At 54.2% G+C, this 15,365-nt stretch overlaps 1 protein-coding gene across 3 annotated transcripts in view; it reads left to right on the plus strand.

The window, feature by feature from the left end:
- USP4 (ubiquitin specific peptidase 4) overlaps positions 1-15,365 on the plus strand; it is a 31,369-nt gene that overhangs the window by 8,786 nt on the left and 7,218 nt on the right. For 2 of the 3 annotated variants that reach the window (XM_081106308.1, XM_081106306.1), the window contains 11 exons: positions 1,298-1,424; positions 2,023-2,168; positions 2,295-2,356; positions 5,382-5,522; positions 6,246-6,363; positions 6,623-6,796; positions 9,384-9,542; positions 10,491-10,715; positions 11,685-11,768; positions 12,636-12,730; positions 14,925-15,116. In XM_081106308.1, the coding sequence (XP_080962434.1) occupies positions 1,298-1,424; positions 2,023-2,168; positions 2,295-2,356; positions 5,382-5,522; positions 6,246-6,363; positions 6,623-6,796; positions 9,384-9,542; positions 10,491-10,715; positions 11,685-11,768; positions 12,636-12,730; positions 14,925-15,116 (1,523 nt within the window). The remainder of the gene's footprint in view (positions 1-1,297; positions 1,425-2,022; positions 2,169-2,294; positions 2,357-5,381; positions 5,523-6,245; positions 6,364-6,622; positions 6,797-9,383; positions 9,543-10,490; positions 10,716-11,684; positions 11,769-12,635; positions 12,731-14,924; positions 15,117-15,365) is intronic. The other variant, XM_081106307.1, reaches the window with a different exon arrangement.

Here is a 15,365-nt window from a genome sequence, read left to right on the forward strand (position 1 = left end):
CAGCCGTGCTGATTCTTCTGCTTTCCCCCTCTGCCTACGTGCCTTTGGCCACATGGTTGAATATCTCAAAAAACAGGTTTTTATAACCCAGAGAGGAATAGCCTCTGGAAGGAAGGCAGGCCCTGGGGTGAACACCCAGATTGTTAAGCCCTCTGGTAGACAGGACTCAGGAGAAGACTCCCACCCTGATGCCCACGTGTAGTTGGCTTGTCCTACCGGAGGGGGCGTCACAGGAGCCTGCGTGCCTGCTGATCGGTCCTAGTCGGCATTGGGTGACTCTCTCTCTGCCTGGTGTGTTGTTCCCTCCTTAGCAGAGGAGGAAAGAGCTGTAGTCTTTTTTTTTTTTTTTTAATATATTTTATTGATTTTTTACAGAGAGGAAGGGAGAGAGATAGAGAGTTAGAAACATCGATGAGAGAGAAACATCGATCAGCTGCCTCCTGCACATCTCCCACTGGGGATGTGCCCGCAACCCAGGCACATGCCCTTGACCGGAATCGAACCTGGGACCTTTCAGTCCGCAGGCCGACGCTCTATCCACTGAGCCAAACCGGTTTCGGCAAGAGCTGTAGTCTTGAAGCCATGCTTCTAAGAGTCAGTAGGCCAGAGCTACCTTCTTTTCTTCAGCTTGAAATCTGGAACCTGGAAAAGGGTTCAGGATCACAAGTTTAGGTGCGTGCCAGCTTCCTGCAGAAGTGCCCTGCTGCCCTGTGCTGCCATGTGGCGAGTGTCCTGCCAAGGGCTATAGCCATAGTCTCTGGTCCTGTAACTCTGACAGACATCCGTGATGCAAGGGAGGCACCGTGATCCCCGAGTAGAGATGAACAGTGCCTTCCCGTTGCGGGGGATGTTGCTTTGGTTCCATCCTGGTGCTCTTGGTTGGTCCTAATAAGTTGAAAAGGGTTTTTAACGCCTACGCCAGATGCCAGTGGCTTGAAAAATCTGAACTTTTTGCGCTGGCCGGTTTGGCTCAGTAGATGGAGTGTTTTCCTGCGGACCGAAGGGTCCCGGGCTTGATTCCGGTCAAGGGCATGTGCCTGGGTTGCGGGCTCGGTCCAACATACAAGAGGCAGCCAATCAATGATTCCCTCTCATCATTGATGTTTCTCTCTCTCTCTTCCTCTCTGAAATCAATAAAAATATATTTTTTAAAAATCTGAACTTTTGATCTCCTGATCACTTAAGGAAAGTGCTTATCATGTGGGTGGATTCTGCCTTTTGCCTCCGCTGAGCCATGTTGCTTCCAGGACTGCCCAGGTGCGGCAGTGCTGCTCCTTCACCCGTGCCTCTCTCCCAGGTCGTGGAGTACGGCCTGTTTGTCAAGCACTGCAAGGTGGAGGTGTATCTGCTGGAACTGAAGCTCTGTGAGAACAGTGACCCCACCAACATGCGGAGCTGCCATTTCAGCAAGGCAGACACCATCGGTGAGCAGCTGGGCCGGGCTCTAGGGCCCATTGGAGAGAGTGCAGAGCATTGTGGCTGGTGGGAGGGAGGCTGGGTGCCCTCTTCAGACTTATTACCAGGTCATCTCGGGTTGGGGTTACCAGTCCTGACCTGGGAGCTGCCCCCCAGGGTGTTCTTGCGGGGAGCTAAGCCTGAGAGTCATATTCTATAGAACACCAGGCATGGTCCCTGCCCACCCGACATCTGGTGGTAAAGATTAAGAAATGCGGATTCAGAGAGCTTAAAGTAACTTATTAAACAACCTCAGGGAGAAAGTGACAGCCGAGTGTTTGAAACCAGATCTGTCTCAACTCCAAGGATAAGTGTTCGCACTTCTCGGTGTTGCTCTGGGCTATAAATGGGACCCAGTCATCAGAGAAGGACAAGCGTAGGGAACGTTTCCAGGCCTGAGGCCAGAGGACGCCCATGGAAGATGCTGGCCTGAGGTCGGTCAGAACTTTTGATCCCGAGCATCCTGTGGCCCTCGGAAGAGGAACGCGGGTGGGCATTCGCTGGCCAGGGCCGTCTGCAGCCTTCCGTCTGGAGGCAGCCCTGAGCGACCTTCCCGCCTGTCCCCAGCCACCATCGAGAAGGAGATGCGGAAGCTGTTCAACATCCCTGCGGAGCGGGAGACGCGGCTGTGGAACAAGTACATGAGCAACACCTACGAGCAGCTGAGCAAGCTCGACAACACTGTCCAGGACGCGGGGCTGTACCAGGGTCAGGTAGGCGGGCCCGGCCGCCCAGCCGGCGGCTCAGCCGGGGGGAGGCTGCCAGGCATCTTCTGGGTCTGAGCATGTCTGAAGGGAGGTGGTCCGCACATTCCACATGTGGTTCTCCTTTTCTCTCAGGTGCTAGTCATTGAGCCCCAGAATGAGGATGGCACGTGGCCAAGGCAGACCCTACAGTCCAAGTAAGTGACCGTTCCTGCTGCGTGGCGGGGCACAGGTGTGAGAGACCCTTCCTGAGGCAGTTACCAGGCGGAGGAAAACGTTTCTTGGATGAAAAAATGTATTTGACTTTATAGCCAGAGTCTGTCGTCCTGGTTGCAGGCGCCGGCCTTTGCTGGGCAGCATCTGGGCAGCGTCCATGGGAAGCGGTCAGGGGCTGTGAGTGAGGCAGGAGGTGGCTTTGTTTTTGTCGAGGCTCAGGCACCTCTGTCTCAGGAGGTGCCCGTGCAGGGTGTGGCGCTCTGCATGTCCCGAGAAGGGGCAGAAGGAAGGGATGGACTTTGCTTATGGTGTAGGCTGGGGAAGCAGGGTCTGTGTTCTGCTGGTCATGGGGACAGTGTTGGTCTTTGCTCCCTTTCCTCAGTCAGGCCTTGGACAGTGACTGTGCATAGTGATGGGTTCATAGCTCCTTTGTGAATCATGGTTTATGGCTTTATGCTCAACCACAGAGCCACATCTGCCGACTCGCAGTCCCCTTCAAAAGCCTGCCTGCGCAGCGGGGAAGGGGCTGGTGTTCCTGAAGCAGAGATGTGAGTGCGCGCCCGTGCGGGTGACCAGTGTTGGTGTGGGGAGGGCACCGCTGAGGGTGCTGTGCAGGCAGTGATAAGGCCACATGGGCTCTGGATACTGAGATTAGTCTTCGGGGGGCTCTTCCTACGAGCAGCGTGCAGCCTGGAGGGCATCTGAGGAGCGAACGGGGAGCAGAGCAAGGGGCGCAGGCTGCGCGTGTCCCAGGGCCTCCCGCTGGGCTCGGCGTGCTTGACGTGCCATTGAGACCAGCTGACGTGAATTGAAGCAGGACCTGTCTGGTGGAAAGGGGCCGGGAGACCAGAGTTCTTTCAGGAGCAGAGGGATCCTTTCTAGGAGGTGTGGCCTGTGTTTTCAGCATGTTGGTGGCAGGAGATGCACAACAGAGAGTGAGGTCTCCCCTCACCTAATAGGTGCACCTGAGAGTCAGCTGTCTCCCTCAGATGCCTGTGTCCCAGCCTGCAGTGCCCCGCATGTGCTTTGAAGTGCCTGAGCCAGATCGCTGCCCGAGCATTTCCTAGACACCAGTCTCTGTTCTGCACACGGGTCTTGCTTTTGATTTGTTTGTCAAGGGTGTAGTTTAAAAAGACTTTGTATCATGTACATTTTTGAGCAAATCCAACAGTATCCTTATGTATATTCATCACTGGGTTTCTTTTCAACTGAATTTACTCTAGAAATTACAGTATTTTCTAGAATATTTTAATCAATTGTCAAATAAAATTTTGTGTTTTTTTTTCTTTAATTTCAACCTGAAAATTGACAGGTCTTGGATATTTGTAATTGGCTTATAAGGATTTTTGCTCTTTGAAGTTCAAGGGAATAGCCCTGGCCAGTGTAGCTCAGTGGGTTGGAGCGTCATCCCATGCACTGGACGGCCACGGGTTCGATTCCTGAGCAGGACATGCACCTCGGTTGTAGGTTTGATCCCCAGTCAGGGTGTGTATGGGGGCCAGCCGATCAGAGTCACTCTCACGTCGATGCTTCTCTCTTTTTCTCTCTCTGTCTCTGTCTCTCCCTTCTTCCGTCTCTAAAATTAAAAAAAAATTAAAGGTAATAGAATAACCAGTAAATAATTACTACAACGGGGAGTATTAGACCACACACCTAGAGGTCCTGTATGTCAGAATTTGCATCAGCTCCTGTGGTACCTGTTCCACCCCTGACATCAGACCCGCCTTGGGCAGTGACTTTCTGCTGGCGTAGGAGACAGGCTGCCTGCACCCAGGGGACCAACCTGAGACGGGGTCTGGGTCAGCTGTGTGGTGGCAGGGAGTGCCCTGGGCTCTGATGGGGCTCCCTTCACGAGCGGTCTTGAGTTCTGGGACCTCTTTGCAGCGTGAGGATAAGACTCTGTGAGCACAGCAAGTGGTGGTCAGGGTCAGAGGAGGTGGAGGTGAGAGGCTGGGAGCCCCTTCTCCCTCTCCCTCGCTGGGACTTCAGAGTGTGGAGCAGAACTCAGTTCCCTTTGGGCCCCCGGTGGTCTCCTGACCTCTGCCCACGGCTGCCGGGGCTACAGACAGGGTCAGTCCTTATCCGGCCGCATGTCGCTTTCTCACAGGGACCCTGGCTGACACCAGCTCCCATGAGGCTGGGCAGCGTGCTGTGACTGCGTGCTCTCATTGGTTTCTGCACTCTAAAAATAACCCCACATCTGGAAGGAAAGCCATCATTGTACCATTTGACACAGTGCAGAATGATTCACTCTCCTTCTGCATATTTTTATATGGATTTTAGTAGAAAGTTGATAAAATTGATATCTATTGACTATTTGGGGCAATTCTTGAATTAACCTGGAAGTGGGAATAAATGTAAACTAAGATGCTGTGAAAATGTTGAAGTAGGAGTTTGAAATAGGCTCCTCACATTTGGTGAATTTGTGAAATGAGCACTCCCCTTGCGTAGGGAAAGCACATTGCCCTTTCTGTCTGGTGTGCTTGGGGCAGCTGTTGAGTTTGGGACAGGTACTTTGGGTAACTCACCTCTGCTGTTTCTCTGTGTCTTTCACTGGTGACTTCAAACTCAGGGCAGCTCCTGAGGATCAGACTTGTGGTTTATCCTGAAAGGCTCAGTGCATGACCAGGTGGTTGAATGACCAATTAATTTCTTGAAAATAGGCTTCTTGCAATTTAAATAATTGAATATGGAGAACATTTATTTATTTAAATATGTTTTCATTGATTTTAGAGAGAGGAAGGGGGAGAGAGAAATATCAAATGATGGGAGAGAATTATTGATGGACTGCCTCCTGCATGCCCCCTACTGGAGATCCAGCCTGAAACCCGGGCTGGGGCCCTGACCGGCAATCGAACTGTGATCTGGTTCATGGATCGATGCTCAGCCGCTGAGCCAACCAGCCGGGCAAGAGGATATGTATTTCTTGAGAAGAGACCTAAGGCATTAAATAGGGCTTGCTTTTTGCTAAAAGTCAGTAGCATTGTTTCTGCTTCTCTTTCCCAGATCAAGCACTGCGCCTAGCAGAAATTTCACTACCTCTCCAAAATCATCAGCGAGTCCCTATTCCTCTGTGTCTGCCTCTCCCATTGCAAATGGTGATAGCACTAACACCTCTGGGATGCACAGCTCCGGTGTCGGCAGGGGGTAAGAGCAGGCCCTTTCACTCGGCTCCCTCCCTCTGAGTCCTTTCTGAGCTCTTGCGCTGCTGCACTAAGCTCGGGGCCCAGGGTTCCCACTGGAACCTGCTGCGTGTGGCTTCTTGCTCCACTTCATGCTCACAGTGAAGGCTGCCGCCTGTACTGACTTCGGTTGTTTGTTCTCCCAGCAGCTGGCGTGGTCCCACAGCCCAAGTCACTGGTGGTCATGGGGTCACTGGGAGAGGAAGGGCTGGCCTCTGGCAGAGGGGCTCTGAGGGGGTGGCTCGCTGTGGGGGAGCCCTGCCTGTTTCAGGAGCCGCTGCCACAGCACAGACAGGGTGGACTCGCTCTCAGGCGCAGGCAAGACTGAGTGTGGCCTGGAGGTGGTGCAGGTGCAGCTCTTGGTCATGGTAGCCACGGTGTTCTTCTCCTGAAGTCACCTGGCAGCTGGCCTTCGGGAGGATACAGAACTAGCCTTGGCCACAGCCTGCAAGTGGAGACTTCACATAGCATTTGTGCTCCTCGGGGTGTGCTCACCACCTGCTCTCCCATCACATCAATGGCGGGGGGGTGGGGGGGGGTGGGGGGGGCTGCAGAGGGGAGGAGAGAGAGCTTGTGTCGTGGGGTTATTACCAGACAATTCGAGAGGCCCTGGCACAGCCCTAAAAGGCGTCCTGAGGGCGTGTATGCAGCGCTCGCTTTTATTGGTGATGTGGGTTGTGTTTTCCAGTGGATCTGGCTTCTCTGCTTCGTATAATTGTCAGGAGCCCCCATCGTCTCATGTCCAACCCGGGCTCTGTGGACTTGGAAACCTGGGGAACACCTGCTTCATGAACTCTGCTTTGCAGGTAAAGGGGGAGCTTCAGCCTGTGACCTAGTGTGGACGTGGGTAGGAGTGGCCTGAGACCATCACCTGGGGGTTAGCTGCAAGGTGACCCACCAGTGTGGCCTTTGGGAGGCCGTGCCTTCCTGTGGGAGCCTTTCGGAGAATGTGCTGAGTCCTCCCTGCGGCTGGCATTGACCCTGGTTGGCCCTTTAGGACGGGGTCTGCCTGGACCTCTGAGTGCCCTCCCGCAGGGTGTGAGCGCCGATCCTGCTCTCTTTCAGTGCTTGAGCAACACCGCGCCCCTGACGGACTACTTCCTCAGAGACGAGTATGAGGCCGAAATCAACAGAGACAACCCTCTGGGGATGAAGGGCGAAATCGCAGAGGCCTATGCAGAGCTCATCAAGCAGATGTGGTCTGGGAGGGATGCTCACGTGGCGCCTCGCATGTTCAAGGTAGGCCGATGTCTGTGCCCCGCCCCACGTGGGGGAGACAGTTTCATGGGGGCACGAGGCATTCTTTTGCTTGCATTTTGCTATTAAGATGGAATCTGAGCCTGGCCAGTGTGGGCCAGGGGTGAAGTGTTGACCTAAGAACCAGGAGGTCATGGTTCAATCCCCAGTTAAGAGCACACGCCTGGGTGGCGGGCTTGATCCCCAGTGTGGGGCGTGCAGGAGATAGCTGATTTATGATTCTCTCATCATTGATGTTTCTCTCTCCCTCTTCCTCTCCCTTTCTCACTGAAATCAATAGAAATATATATTTTTTAAAAAAGATGGAATCTGAGACTAGAAACACCACATGATCAGACCCTTCTTTCCTGTTGGTCAGCCATTTAGTGCACTTACCTTCAGTGACCTCAGCCCCACCTCTGGGCTGGGGTACTTGAGAAGTCTTTTATCAGCTGGTTGCTCAGAATGCTGTGTTCTGTGGTGCCGACCTTTAAACAGCCAGCAGCTTAAGCCAGACCATAAAAATTCAAGTTGAGTTCCAGTATCATCTGAAGCTGCTCCCAGGTCTCTGAGCCGGGAACCTGTACCCACAGTGGTTTGAGTTGGGCCTCCTGAGTTAGGAATGGGGTTGGCATTATTGGAAGGTGATGTGAGGGGCAGTGAAAGAAGGTTGGAGAGGTCTGACTGGTGTGGGTCAGTGGTTCGATTACCCTTCAGGGCACATACCCAGGCTGTGGGCTCGATCCCTGGTGTGGGGCATGCAGGAGGCAGTGGATTGATTATTCTCTCGCATCGATGTCTCTCTCTCTCCTTCCCTTCCGCCCTCCCTCCTTCTCTCCCTCCCTCCCCCTCCTCCCCCTCTCCCTTTCTTTCTCTCTCTCTCTCTCTTCCCTCTGAAATCAATAAAAATATCTTAAAAAAAATAAAAAAGAAGAAAATTGAGGAGGAGATGGGCAAACGGCAGTGGGTGCTTGGAATAACTTGGTCGTCCCGTTGCCCTAAATGTGCCCTAAAGGGGGAGTGCCTTGCCTCCATGTTTTGAAATCTGGGAAATTCTCTTTTGCCTGCACCCCTGGGCTTCCAGGAGCCTTCATGAAGCACATGGTAAAGACAGGCATATTTTTGATTCCAGGAGGAAACATGAATAGCACCTTAGTTCATTGAAAAAGTTAAAATCTTAGATGGTTCATTGAAATTAAAAACTAATTCTTTTCATCCCCATGGTCATATTAATTTCTGGGAAATATAATTAATTTATTTTCACATAGTAAGTCATAAAGAGACTACAATTGGGTAACAACACATTGGGCTGATGCTCACGTCAACAGACGATGAACAGCAGTGTTTAGAGCAGCCGTGGGCAAACTACGGCCCACGGGCCGGATCTGGCCCGTTTGAAATGAATAAAACTAAAAAAAAAAAAAAAAAAGACCGTACCCTTTTACGTAATGATGTTTACTTTGAATTTATATTAGTTCACACAAACACTCCATCCATGCTTTTGTTCCGGCCCTCCGGTCCAGTTTAAGAACCCAGTGTGGGCCTCGAGTCAAAAAGTTTGCCCACCCCTGAGCTAGAGAGATGAGGGGCGCAAGGAGTTTCCTCGATGACGGACATCGCTCTGCGCTGTGGGGTGTGGGAGCCACGAGGCACTTGGAATGTGGTTAGGGTGAACAAGGAGCTGCATTTTTTATTGTATTTAATTAATTTAAATCTGAGTGCACATGTGGTTGGTGGCTCTGCTGTTGGCACAGGGTAGAGCAGTGGCTCCGGCTTTAGGCTCATGAGAGTCTCCGCTTCTGCAGGTCTGGGTGGGCCTGGGATGTGTGTTGCCAGCACGCTGCCCGGCGAGGCTGGTGTTGCCGGTGGGGAGCACTCTGAGGATCGCCGTGTAGGTCAGCGCCAGGCACACGGTATTTGCTAGGCCAGCAGGGCTGCTGTGTACCCTTTGTCAAGCTCTTCCGGAGGCTGAACCAGAGACGTTGGAGCAGCACTCATGTCCGTTCTAGGAGGTGGGCTGCTCAGGGGCCACCTTCGCTCTTCTGTTGGGCAGTGGCCAGGTTCCAGAGCCGTTGTCATCCCGGCTTTCTGACCCAAGGCCTCTCTTGGTGAGAACTGCCATCCCCTTACGGCCCTGGAGGCATTAATCGGGCTCTTCAATCAGATGCCCCTTCCTGTCCCAGCTCACTGCAGCGCTTTCTGTCCTTTCTCTCTCTCTCTCTCTCTCTCTCTCTCTCTCTCTCTCTCTCTCTCTCTCTCTCTCTCTTTAATCCTCACCCCAGGATATTTTTCCTGTTGATTTTTAGAGAGTGTGGAAGGAAGGAAGGTGGGAGGAAAAAGAGAGACATCCATGTGAGAGAGACACGTCAATCAGTTGCCTCCTGCACATGCCCCGGCCCAGGCCAGGACTGGGCCTGCATCCCAGGTACATGCCTTTGACCGGGAACCAAACCCAGACCCTTCGGTACTCGGGTGGACGCTCTAACCACCAAGCCAACCCAGCCAGGGCTGCAGAGCTACTTTTTATGAGTTTCCTGTCGGCTTCCCTGACTCGTGTCCTTCTGTCCTCCGGTGCCCTTGCCTGTCGAAGACCCAGGTGGGCCGCTTTGCCCCTCAGTTCTCTGGCTACCAGCAGCAGGACTCCCAGGAGCTGCTCGCCTTCCTGCTGGACGGGCTGCACGAAGACCTGAACCGCGTGAAGAAGAAGCCCTACCTGGAGCTGCAGGACGCCAACGGGCGGCCAGACGCGGTGAGTCATGGCGACTTTTGAACATCGTCTTCCAGAGGCGTTGCCTGCTAGTGAGGGTCGCAGGGACGCTCTTTGGTGCTTTTGAGCATTGGTGCCGGGGCCTGGTGGCCTGTTGCCGTTGGTGATGTGGCCGTGGCTTCCGGTAGAGAAATGCGTTCCAGGTCAGAGAGCGAGAGGGCTGCTCCCTCATGGCGTCTCCATATCAAAGTCGGTTGGATAGCATTTCACTGGTGACGCGGAGACTGGGGCACGCTGACCTGGGCAGTGCCAGGGTGTGCGCTCAGAATAGCTTCTATAATATTCCTAGGGCTTTTACACTTCTTACCTTGATTTTTTGATCTATGAAAAGGGAACTCAGTGTATAAGTTACCCTGTCACAGTGGAATGACCAATATGGATACTTTAAAGTACATTTACATCTGAGAGGAAAAGCCACTAGAAGCTAAAGGCTCCCTGAAGGGCTTGGAGCTTGGGAAGCCCTGTGCGGAGGCAGTGCTGGCCCGGTCAGGTCTGTGCCCGCAGTGCTCCCAGTGCCGATGTCTCCCTCACAGGCCAGACCGATGCCTTGCTTCCTTAGATTCTCTGTCAACACCTCAATAGTGTGATTGGGCGTGGAGCTGCCTCATGGTCCATCAGAGCTTTTCTTCTTTTAAACTTCACCTGAGGATACGTTTTTCATAGATTCGAGAAAGAGAGAGAGAGACATTGATGTGAGAGAGAAACATCTATTGGTTGCCCCTTGCATGCACCCCGACAAGGGATCAAACCTGCAACCTGGGTATGACCGGGAGGCAAATCCTCAACCGTTTGGTGCCTGGGAGGACACCCCAGCCGGCTGAGCCACACCCCCAGGGCTCCGTCTCGGGTTTCGCTGTGGATCATTGTGGACGCTGGGGTAAAGGACTGAGGGTGTTGTCAGTGTCATGTCTCCTTTCGCTTTTCTTTCAGGTGGTGGCCAAGGAGGCCTGGGAGAATCATCGGCTGAGGAATGACTCTGTGATTGTGGATACATTCCACGGTCTCTTCAAATCGACTTTGGTTTGCCCAGAGTGTGCTAAGGTTTCTGTGACCTTTGACCCATTTTGTTATCTAACTCTCCCGCTGCCCTTGAAGAAAGATCGCGTCATGGAGGTCTTCCTGGTTCCCGCTGACCCCCGCTGCAGACCTGTGCAGGTGAGAGCCTGGGCACCCTCCCAGCACCTCCGTTTGGAGTGGTTTCCAGACCCAGAGTGGGGCCGCTTCCATCTCCCTCAGCAGAAGCTCATCAGCTGCCACGGACAGCCCTTGGCACTTGCCTAAGTGTGCCCTTGGCCGCCATCAGGCCTTCGTGGAACCCCATTATTCAGAGCCTTGGTGAAGGGCTCCAGGCTGCTCTGCCACCTTTCCCCATGCTTCATTCAGCTGCAGGAGCCTGGCTCATCTGCTAGGTGGTCCTTGAATCTGAACGTTTGGGACTCAGAAGCAGGGCACTGTCTTGGTCAGGTTCCCCCTCAGTCAGCCAGGAGAGCTTGGCTGGAACAAAAGGCCAGGTGGCTCACTGCACGCCAGTACTGTTTCCTGGCATTCGTTTCTTCATCTCTAAAGAAAGGTGCGTGTGGGCTGCTTGGCGATTGTATCATTGTAATAGTTCTTTGAAGAACATGGTTAAGAATAAAATAAAACCGTGTTGCCCTGGCTGGTGTGGCTCAGCGGATAGAGCGTTGGCCTGTAGACCAAAGGGTCCTGGGTTCGATTCTGGTCAAGAGCACATGCCCAGGTTGCAGGCTCGATCCCCAGTAGGGGGCGTGCAGGAGGCAGCCAGTCAGTGATTCTCTCTCAGCATTGATGTTTCTCTCTCTCTCTCTCCCTCTCCCCCCTGAAATCAGTAAGAAATACATTAACAATAAATAAATACATAGAATGGAGCTGTGTTCAGAGGGAGAGAGTTGGCCCGGCACCTGTGCTCTGTCTGGACAGTGAGCGGGTGCTGGTGCAGAAGCCCTGCCTGTTGGCTCTGCTGGCCGCCTGTCTGGCCCTGTCCTCCCTGTGGACTGTTCCTGGAAGGACACCCCTGCCCTCCCACATGCATGCTCCTCCCGGCTCATCTCCTGCCGTTTGTGGCGCGCCCTTGCCTCTTCCTCACCCCCCGTCTTGCCTTTGCAGTACCGCGTGACTGTGCCGCTGATGGGCGCCGTGTCGGACCTGTGCGAGGCTCTCTCCCGGCTGTCTGGCGTTGCTGCAGAAAACGTAAGGCAGGGCGGGCAGTGCCCTCAGCCGGTGGGGGCACTTCAGAGTCCTTTGGAGTTTGTTTTCAACCTTGTAGCCACTTGTGGGGGGTGGTTCTTATTGGCTAGCACGGAGGTGATGGCGCCCGGATGCTCAGGACCCTGGCCCTGCTGACTGCACACTGCTGCCGAGACCTTCCCTCCCAGACCTGTCCAGGGACACCAGCTCTCCTCCACTGGGGTCGCACTAGCCGTGGTCGGAGGCCAGGAGAAGGGCTCTGCTCTTAGCTCTGCCACCCTTTCCTATAACCTCCCTATAAGAGGGGGTAGAAGTTCTTTCCTGTCCCGAACTCTGATGTCTGTGTGACATTGTGATGTTCCATAGAAATCTGTGCTTAGAAACAACTGCCCGAGCTGGGCTTCCTGCTGACCGGGCTGGTTTGGAGGTGGGCCGAGTGCAGCGCCCCCAGGCATGAGGGCCCGCTTCCCGGACGCTCCCAGCCCGCAGTGCCCTTGCTCCTCCCGCTCCGCTTGCTCCGCTGCTGGTTCCAGGCAGTGGTGCTGTGGGTGGTCCGTCTTGCCCTGTGCTGAGGGGGCCTGGAGACTTCCGGCCCAAGAACACGTCAGAGACTTCTGGACGACTTCCCGTCTCCGTCAGCACTCACCCACCCACCCTGCCTCTCGGGCAGAGCCCACGGGGACTCGGTCAGACGTGGCCAGCGTGCCTTTAGCTGGTGCAGCTGTGCCGCCCCCCGCGGGCCTCAGCCCTGAGCTCGGGTCGGTTACAGGGTGCGCTCTCTGGACCCACATTTCTTTCATTTGTCCCTCGGTTTGAAGCAGGTGTACTCTTAATCCGTCCTGTAATCCTTCTGCTCCTGTTGATTCTTAGATGGTGGTCACAGATGTGTACAATCATCGCTTCCACAAAATTTTCCAAATGGATGAAGGGTTAAACCACATCATGCCCCGCGATGACATTTTCGTGTGAGTACTCAGCGCTGTCGGCTGCAGGGTCCCAGGAAACAGGCTGGAGGTTTCCCTGCTCGTGTCTCCCGAGCAGGGTTCTGGCAGTTGGGGCCCGTGTGGATCTGCCCTCCCCCCTGGGTGCCAGAGGTGGGTGTCAGGGAACTGCGGGCAGCCATCCGCGCTAAGCACCTCCTGGGCCTTCAGAGCCAGACATTCCAGATAGTTCTCAGCATGAACACAGCCTAAGAAGGCCTTTGCTATTCAGTGGTCCGACCGGTGGTGGTGCTGTTAGAGATGCCTTTCTCAGGAGCAGGCCCAGCGCGGGAGGAGCCTTGGGAAGACACAGGATGTCCAGGGAGCGCTCCTCCTTCCTCCATGCCACAGGCCTGGCCGCTGAGGCTGGTGCCATGGCGAGGGACAGGGTTGATTTAAGGAGCCTCTTTCAGCTCCAGAGGCTTTGAGCTCTGAGACTCCGTTTCCTCATTCCTGTGGGGACAGCGCACTCCAACCCCCGCTGGTCTCCCTGGCTTTCCCAGCTCCTCCTGCTTCGGGGTTGCCCTTGTAGCAGTTCTGTGCGCCCCCCTCGCCGAGTGTCAGCTGGCCTGCGCCCCCGCCTCCTACCTGCTGTCTCCTTCCTTCTCGCTCGCTCGCTTGCCTTTGGTGGAGAGGGTGTTAGGGTTTTGTTGGTTTTGTTTCCGAGTGAGCAGTGCACCCCACGGCAGAGGCCTTTCCTTCCCTTTTTGTTTTGCCCTGTGACACCTCGGTCGCTCTAAAACGAATGGCCCTCGACCACGCCCACGACCCTAGCTCTGTTCCCACTTGCACGGGCAGCCCCCCTCCTCAGAGCATCTTCCCTCACTTTGCAGACGGAGGGCCTGAGGCTCATCCTGGGCCGCAGCCTAGGGCATGTCCATTTCTGACCCCAAGTCCTTACTGGAGACCAAGGCTTGTACACAGCTGAGCTGAGAACTGGGTGTTGCCCGTGAGGAGGTTGGCAGACCCCCGTCAACGAAGGGAACTGCACAGGCTTGAGGGCCAACCACAGGAAAGCCATTGTTTTCAAGGTGCATTGGAAATTGTCTCAGGAAAGCACCATAGCAGCACCTGGTGCTCTGAGCATGTGTGCGGTGCTGCTGAGAGACGCCTGCCACCGGGCCCCGTAAGGCGGGGGATGGTGTGGCCACTGAGGAAGCAGACTGGGACGTTAGGGGCCTGGCCTGGTCACAGCAGCCAGAAACTGGCAGGATAGACCTGGAGTCTGGGCCAGCCTCACTCCCAGGCCTGGTTCGTGACCTTGATGTTAGACCACCAGGGCCTTACCCTAGAGCACTGGGCGATCTTGAGGTCCAAGAGGTTGGCGACCGCTGCCCTAGAGCACACCTCGGACTTGTTGTGAGATTTAAAAACAGACAAACTCCCACATTTATTGTAGTCAGAACTGCTGGCCAGGCATCTGGGGAGGGCTGTGTTTGTGTGATTGTGTGTTTATAGTTTTCAAAAATTGAATCAGTAAGTTTGTGTCTCCCCCTATAGGAAGAGGGAAAGACTACAGTCGGTTGCCAGCAATTTTGGTAACATCTGTTCCAGGATAAAACATCTAAATCTCCTCAGTCCCATGTATTCACTAAGTAAGACACATTTTTCAAAATCATTGATTTGTATTTACCAGTTTCTTTGGTTATCACTGATTTTTTAAAAATTTAGATAATGATTCTTTTACTTCAGTGTTTTTTAACAAAAATGACAAGCAATTCATTTTATAAATTTGCTTCTTCATTTGAAATAAAGGGTCTTTGGCTGATACTCTAGGTGTACATCTTGTATAATATTTTGTTTTATTAAAGGACAGGGCACTGAGAATGCTTTTTTAAAAGTTGAATTCCTTGGTGACAAACAATGCGTTTGGTGGCCGGGCCCCTGTGTGTCTGTGTCTGGAGTGCTGGGCCGGATGACAGCTGGTGGCTGTGCTGATCCTGCTGAGGGACCACAGGCTGTGGCTGGGGCAGGAGGAGCCATGAGCCCCGAGTCCCGGTTGCGTAGTGACCCTCCGTGGGACCAGACTCTAGAATCGCCTTGAACATGGATTCTCTGCCCTTTGTGCTAAAGTGTGCTCTGTCCCGTCACCATAGTCATGGCCACCATGGAGCTGCAGCTCAGATCTCTGTCGCTCCTGGGGACCCGCTCCTGACTGTCCCTCTTATGTGACTGACAGGTACGAGGTCTGCAGCACCTGTGCCGAGGGCTCCGAATGCGTCACGCTCCCGGTCTACTTCAGGGAGAGGAAGTCCCGGCCGTCCAGCCCCTCCTCCGGGGCAGTGCTGTATGGGCAGCCGCTGCTGGTGTCGGTCCCCAAGCACACGCTGACCCTCGAGTCTTTGTACCAGGCTGTGTGCGAGCGGATCAGGTTGGTTCAGGACAACGCTTTGCTGGTTACCTGAAATCAGTGCAGGCGCAGTCCCCGAGTGCCTGCGATGCTTCCGCGTGCCAGCCCCTGGGAGGGCCTGGCAGGTGCTGTGGGCATGGGGCACATCTTCAGCACCATGACTCGGGGCGCCTACGCTTCCTCCTGTCCCTGGAGGCATGTTTGTCACAGCTGTCAGTCACCTGCGTTAGGGAGTCTAGTGCTTCGGTTGCATTTTGTATTTGAATAAAA

Source organism: Myotis nattereri (genome assembly GCF_964212035.1).
Source record: "Myotis nattereri genome assembly, chromosome: 14".
Taxonomy (NCBI): domain Eukaryota; kingdom Metazoa; phylum Chordata; class Mammalia; order Chiroptera; family Vespertilionidae; genus Myotis; species Myotis nattereri.